The 6,940-nt window shown below is 61.2% G+C and overlaps 1 protein-coding gene across 1 annotated transcript; it reads right to left on the bottom strand.

The window, feature by feature from the left end:
- Nucleotides 1–1,032: 1,032 nt before the first annotated feature.
- On the bottom strand, nt 1,033–5,838 carry SLC32A1 (solute carrier family 32 member 1). Its single transcript, XM_059406994.1, has 2 exons — nt 5,195–5,838; nt 1,033–2,960 (listed from the first exon to the last, which is right to left on the bottom strand). The coding sequence occupies exons 1-2, from the start codon at nt 5,585–5,587 to the stop codon at nt 1,773–1,775; spliced, it is 1,581 nt and encodes a 526-aa protein (XP_059262977.1). The 5' UTR covers nt 5,588–5,838; the 3' UTR covers nt 1,033–1,772.
- Nucleotides 5,839–6,940: the final 1,102 nt, after the last annotated feature.

Below are 6,940 nucleotides of genomic sequence, written 5' to 3'. Positions count from 1 at the left end.
AGTCCTCTGCCTTGGTGGTGGGGACCAAAAACCTCCCACATAGCTTCTCTCACCTTGAGGACTCTAGGAATGGCCCAGCCTTCCTGCATTCCTTAACCCCATCTTTTTTTTGTTTTTTTTTAAGATTTTTATTTATTTATTTATTTGACAGAGATCACAAGTAGGCAGAGAGGCAGGAAGAGAGAGAGGAGGAAGCAGGCTCCCTGCTGAGCAGAGAGCCTGATGTGGGGCTCTATCCCAGGACCCCGAGATCATGACCTGAGCTGAAGGCAGAGGCTTAACCCACTGAGCCACCCAGGCGCCCCTTGACCCCATCTATTAAGTCTAACTATGACCCTCTCCAAAGGGTCTGGGACTGACGCCCTGAAGTCAGGATGCGGACCAAAAAAAGGACTGGATCCTCTAGGTAGTTAAAAAAAATCTCAAACAGGCTGCTCAAGAAGAGGGAAGATTGCAACCCAAACTACTCAGACTGTTGATTCTAAACAGCCAAATTTCTTCACTGTGGCTGTGTAAACCTCAGTTTGGTTGGACTTGAACAGGGCTCCCCCACCCCCGGGGGAGGCCAGGTTGGCCCCTGGCCCTGGGAGCCCAGGGAAATAAAACAATCTGCTGGTGATTTCCCTTATAGTTTTCTTTAAAGTCCACAGCCAAGTGTAGATTTCTGCATGCCCTTGTTAATTGTCTCTCCCCTCACCCTGGGGACTGGAGGTTGAGAGAGTCCCCTGAATTCTCAGACAGATCCAACCCCCAGGAGGGATTCAGAACAAATCTTGTGCTGGTGGCTGCACCGCTGAGACCACACTGAAACGGCTGGGAGCACCTCATGCTCCTTCCCCTGCCTCCCACAAACACCCGGAGAGCTTCCTCTTAGTGAAGACCATCCTCCTCACTCTGCCAGGCTCTCCCAGAACCCTTTAATGACAGGTGCTCCTCCACCCACACCTGCTTCACCCAGCCTGGCCAGAGCCAGCTCCCCCGCGGTCCAGGGCTTTGGGATCTCCCGCAGCGCAAAAATGCAGAACCGACGCAACGCCGGAGCACCTTTGTTTCTTCTTTATTTGCGGATATAATTATGTACCGCACTCTAAATTAGAGATAGATTTTTTTTTTCTGATATACATTTCATCTTATTCACCACGAGCACACCACACGCACAGTAGAACAGTTCCACAACCTGATAAATTGCACAAGATGAGTTTGGATTCCTGAAAACCAGCAGGCAAGCCGGCCCTGCCTCGGCTTCTCGCCTCCCTGCTTCGCCGAAGGAAATTGCCCACCCGAAACGGATTTCCCGGCCAGCCTTTCCCTCCGCAGGGTTGAAATGTCTCTGGAATGGGAAGCGCTCTTGCTGGAAATGGATGGACGCTGCAGATTCCGAGCACTGGATGGCTGTGAAATGTCCCCCCAAGGTCAAGTTTCTGCGCCTGCGAGCTGCGACCCCTCTCCCTCCCTTCCCTACCCGCTTCGGTGTCAGGGACCGAAGAGTCGGGGTCCCCGCGGGAAGGACAGAGAGCCTGGCCCACAAATTCGCCCCGGCCTCCCCCAGAAACTAGGGTGTTGTGGAAAGGAAAGGACAACAGAAACGCAGACGCGATGGATTGTGGATTCCTATCCCCTCCCACCCACCCCCCATCCCCGATAATCAGAAACTAGGAACCAGAGATGTTGTTTAAAGCTCGGCTTCCCAAGCGCGGCGGCAGGGCGCACAGGGCTGGTGGGGGTGGGAGGGGAGGGTGGGAAGAGCGCCGGAGAACCGGAGCCCGGGCGCCCTAGTCCTCCGCGTTGGTTCGGTAGGCCTCGATGAGGCCCTCCAGCGAGTGCACGAAGCCGGACACACTGCAGATGCCACCGATGACAAAGATGGCGACATCGAAGAAGACTTGGTGCCACAGCAGCTTGCGCCAGAGCAGGCGCAGGTGGAAGAGGCTGGGCAGCAGGAAGCAGAGCCCGGCGCCCGTGAGACTGCCGGTGAGACCCATAAGCAGCGCGAAGTGCGGCACGTAGATGGCCATGAGCAGCGTGAAGACCACGAGCGCACAGCGCAGCGTCAGCCCCCACGATTTGAGGCGCCCGTCGCCGCCGTAGCAGGCGGGGAAGAAGGCGCGGCTGCCTTCCTGGAAGAGCGACTTCTCCAGCACCTCGACAGCAGCGAAGAAGGGCAGCGGGTAGGACAACAGCGCTTTGGCCACCAGGAAGATGTTCACCACGGCACGGATGGAGCCAGGCAGGTTATCCGTGATGACTTCCTTGGTCTCGTCGGCCCAGGTGAGGTAGGCGACCAGCGCGAAGAGGCCTTTGAGCACGCAGGCGGCGATGTGTGTCCAGTTCATCATGCAGTGGAACTCGCTGGGCTGCTGCATGTTGCCCTCCAGCGAAGGCAGGAAGATCTGGGACGTGTAGCTGAACACGATGATGCCGATGGAGATAGGAAACTTCTTGACATCGATGTAGAACTTGACCTTCTCCCAGGCCCAGTCGCGTGCCCGCGAGAGGCAGTAGGCGATGACCAGGATGTTGATGACGAAGTGAGCCAAAGTGCACAGCAGGCTGAACTTGGACACCGCCTTGAGGTTCTTAAGGAAGGCGCAGGGCAGCAGCACGGCGGTGGCGATGATGGACCAGGACTTCTGCGACACGGGCAGCCCTGGGAAGCTGTTGTACATGAGGTTGCCGCTGACCACAACGTACAGGATGCAAGTCATCACCAGCTCGATGATCTGCGCTACGTTCACCACGCGGCCTCCCAGCGTGGGGAAGCGCGGGGCGCAGCACGCGTTGGCTATGGCTACGTACGAGTCCCGGACCCGCACCACCTCGCCGTCCTCGTTCTCCTCGTACAGGCAGGCGATGAGGATCTTGCCGGTGTAGCAGCACACCACAGCGGCGAAGATGATGAGGAACAAGCCCAGGTAGCCGCCGTGCAGGATGGCGTAGGGCAGGCCCAGCACGAACATGCCCTGCGGAGCGGAAAGGCGGCGAGACCCGGGTGCTCAGCGACCCCAGCCTTGCCGGAGGGGACCTGGGGGCGTGGCTTAAGGCTGTAGCCGCAAGGGGGCGCTAAGGGGAGAGACATCTGGGCTTAAGCCGCGGGGAGGAGAGGTTAAGAGTAGGCTGGAATGGGGGTGCACCGAGGCCTAATAGGAGAAGCCTGGGAGTCGAGTCAGAGATGGAGAGGGAGGTGTTCAAGGCCGCAGCTGAAAGGGAAAGGTGTGCCTGCGGCTGGGAGGTGCGGAGGAGGCTGAGTGTGGGGTCAAGCCGCAAAGAGGGCCTGGTATATGGAGAAGGGGCTAGAGCGGTAGAGCTGGGCCTGAGCCATTAAGAAGAAGGGGCGCGGGATTTAAGGTGGGGCTGGAATGAGGTACGGGGAAGCTAATGAGGGCCTATGGCCGACTGGAGAAGGGAACACGAAAGCGGCAGTGGGAGGGGAGAGAGCTAGGTTAGGACCGAAGAGGGGCTGGGGGTGCGCGAACCCGAAGCAGAGGGAGGCAAGAACGGCGGGTATGTGAGGATGCTCGCCAAGGCTTCGGGGAAGTGAGGCCAGAGGCGCGCGGAGTGGGAGTCCTAGGGCAAGGCCTCGGTACGGTGGGAGAAGCTGGGGCCTAAGGAAGGGGCTGAGAGTGGTTGAGACAAGCAGGATAAGGGGCCCTGGGGGAGAGGGGGTGGAACACGAGTCGCTTTGAATCTAAATCAAGGAGTCAAGCTGCGGACTCGGCGGGCGGACCGTGGAAGGAGGGTTTAGACTCTACAAAGGGAAGAAAAGCTAACGAAATCCAGGGTTCCCGCGGCCTCCTGGCCTCCAGGTTTCCTCCCTGGCCTCCCTCCGGGCCTACGGAACGGGGGTCTTCAAAGACGCCCCCGGGGAAGGCGCGGGTGGCAAGGAGGTGGCCGCGGTCACTTGCCCGTGGTTCCGCACAGCAGCCTCGCAGGGCCCGGGAGCGGGAGGCGCCTCGGGTCGGACCACTTAGTGCGCAGTGCCCTGCCGCGGCCTGGGTCCCCAAAGCAAACCCTCCTAGGCCTTCCGCTCCCGGGAGATCCCTGTTGTGCGCCCCAACGACGGCGGGCTCCGGGGACACCTGGGGGACCAAGCCACAGGGCCTGGGGGTTCCTTGGGCTGGGTCTTCCTCCTCCCCTCATGCCGCCGCCTGCCCGCCTTCGCGAGCTCCTAGGGTCGTTGTGCAGACTCCAAACCCGCTCCCGGCGGAGTCCGGCGCCGCCTGGTGGGGAGCGGGGCGTTGCGAGTAGGGTGAAGGGGTGGCTGGCCTGGAGACCAGGGGCTGTTTGGAGCAACCGGAGGAGGCTTCTCCAGGGTCACACGCGGAGAAGCCGGTCGCCTCTTTGCGGCGTAGCCGGGATTTCGGGCGAAAAGGGTGAGTCTGTGCACAGGGAGCACGGAGGTACCATAAACTAATTGTGGTTATTGGTACATCACGTATGTGCTTATGTTTGTATACACCTGCATGTCCCTAGTAGGGCTGCACTTGGGAAAGTGGGCTAGATCCTGTTTGCATGAATCTGTGCTTGTGTGCAGGTGTATGTTCAAGGTTCGTGTGTGTCTGGTATGTACAGGTATGCGCTTGTGTGTGTGTGGGTGTGAAGGTACGTTTGAGGATAATCTTGTGGTCTATATATAGATGCACGTCGTGTGCACCTGGACGGACATTTGTTCGTGGGGGAGGGGGATATGAACAAGTGCGTCTGTGCCTGTGTCAAGGGAGAGGACTCCCAGCTCAGCAATTTCCCTCTCTCCTTTCCTCCTGAACATGCAGCTGTAAATCCATTCCGGAGTCCCAGGAGACACTGTTCCCTCCAATCCTGATTTTCTTTCTCCCTCTCCCCTCCCCGCTTCCCTCCTCCCGGTTCCCGTTTGCAAGGTCTTAGGGCTAGTGACCGGGACCAAACCTCAGCCTAACAGTCAGGCGCCTGGAGCCTCGGGAGGGAGTGCCGATCTGGGCGGGAGACACGGCTTGTAGTGTTGTAGACGCACCCCCCCCCCCCAACACACTTCCTCGGGGCTGGGAGGAGTGGGGGAAGGTGAGATCCTGGGTACGGAAGGGCATCTCTCAGCAGAGATTGCGGGCGGGGTTGGGGGGGAGGATCTGGGGAGGACTTGGACGGGGGGGTAGAGCCTGATGCTCCAGTGCGGGAGGAGCGGGAGGGTGGGGGCAGACAGAGCAGGGAATCCCGAGCTCACCTGGATAGCGTTGGTCACGTTCCAGCCCGCCTCCCACGCGGTGATCTTGGGTTTGTCGTGGCCCCCAAATTCTCCACCAGCCCCCAGATTCTGGTCTTTGGAGCCGGAGGGCGGCAGGGGCGCGCCACCGCCGCGCTGGTAATGGATGTCTCCCTCGACGGGTGGTTCGGCGCCCTCGTCCCCACAGGGCTCACCCTCGGTTTTCAGGATGTCCATCTGCAGGCCCTGACGGTGCTCAAAGTCGAGGTCGTCACAGTGAGCAAAACCCACTGCTTCCTCGTCGGTGGCCGCTTGAAAACCCATCCTGGCGAACATGCCGCTCACCTTGGCCTGGGACTTGTTGGACACGGATGTGGCCACGTTGGACAGCTTGCTGCGAAGAAGGGTGGCCATGGCGGCGGCGGGGTCCGTGGAAAAGACAGAAGGGGCTGGGGACGGGGGGTACGCGCGGCAAGGAGGCGAGGGCCGGGGGGGCGCGAGGCCGCTATCTTCGCTTGCTTTCCCCGCGGCGCCCCAGGGCGCTCTGGCTCATGACCCCCTCGGCTGGCGTCTGAGGCTCGCTCGGAGCCCACCCTGCGGGCGGGCAGCGGGGTTGGCGGAGCAGCGGCTGCGAGTGCACTGCGGAGCTGCCGCGGGGCGCGCGCTGGGCTGCGGAGGGCGGCGGCGGCGGCGGCGGCGTCAGAGCTGCTACGCGAGGCTGGTGCGGCGCCCCCACCCGTGCGCAGCCCAAGGCGCTCCCGCCCCTCGAAATCAGGCGGGGGGGTGCGGGCGTTGGGGAAGGGGAAACACCCGGAGGCGGAGGGGGTGGGGAAGAGGGCAGCGAGAAGAGACCGGGGGCGCGAAGGGACTCCGGAGAATTGAGATGGGGGCCGGGGAAAGGCGCCTGCCGGATGGCACCGAGAGGGAGCGCACACGGGAGGGGGCTCGGAGGGCGCAGTGGGGGCTGCAGTGCTGCATTTCTGGGGGAGGCGCTAAGCTCTGATCCTAGCCCTTCCCACCTCGACGCCACTGGGAGGGAGGGGGCCGGAGCCTCCTGATTGTCGCGGTCTGGCGGTCGCGACTACCCCCTCCAGAGGCCGGGAGCTTTCCGGTCCAGGAGCCTCTGGCCAACGACTGGTCTGGACATCCGGAAAGGCAGCAGGACAGTTACCTGTTTCAGGCGGCGCGGGCAGTCTGGGCGTCGATCTGTACCCATTATTCAGACTGAGAACTGGCCGCAAACCCCCCTCGGAGGCAGAAGTGTCCGTCCTGGACCTCTCTCAAGAATGCTCAGCCCGGCCTCCGTCACTGGGCTGTCTCAACTCGTCCAGGGACGCCGCGATGAAAGCGATTCTGCGGCTCGCTCGCCATCGACTGCTCTCCAAACGTGTGCAGAATGGAGACGAAAGGTTGGCCTTTCACTTTCTTTTCGTTTGGGAGTCTGGAAGGAGGCAGGACTTCGTGCGGGCATCTCTCTCGACAGCTTCGTGGAGGGTCTGCGAATGTCCACGCCGCAGAGGGGCGCACCCGGAGTCCCGCCCGGGGGAAAGCCGGGCTCGCCACCGGCCCCGGGCGCGGAGGTGCGCGGTGCGCTCGCCGCGGCTGTGAAAACCTAGACCTTTTCTGTTGAGTGGGGTGCGTGTGTGCGCGCCGAATAAGAGAGCGAGCCCGAGACAAAGACCGATATTGTATCAGATAAGGCTACGGGCCGAATCTGAGCGGACTCCGAGGGTGAGATTTGGTAACCGTGTTTATTCTGTAAATGTG

Source organism: Mustela nigripes, chromosome 7 (genome assembly GCF_022355385.1).
Source record: "Mustela nigripes isolate SB6536 chromosome 7, MUSNIG.SB6536, whole genome shotgun sequence".
In the NCBI taxonomy this organism is placed as follows: domain Eukaryota; kingdom Metazoa; phylum Chordata; class Mammalia; order Carnivora; family Mustelidae; genus Mustela; species Mustela nigripes.
Note: the sequence above shows the minus strand (reverse complement) of the source record. Positions and strands in the feature narration are given on the sequence as shown.

What these genes read in the sequence shown, in the direction of transcription:
- SLC32A1 (XM_059406994.1), bottom strand. Translation starts at nt 5,587, where the DNA reads ATGGCCACCCTTCTTCGCAGCAAGCTGTCCAACGTGGCCACATCCGTG. An exon ending in ACGTGACCAACGCTATCCAG is followed by an intron (nt 2,961 to 5,194) that starts GTGAGCTCGGGA and finishes TCCGCTCCGCAG; the next exon opens with GGCATGTTCGTGCTGGGCCT.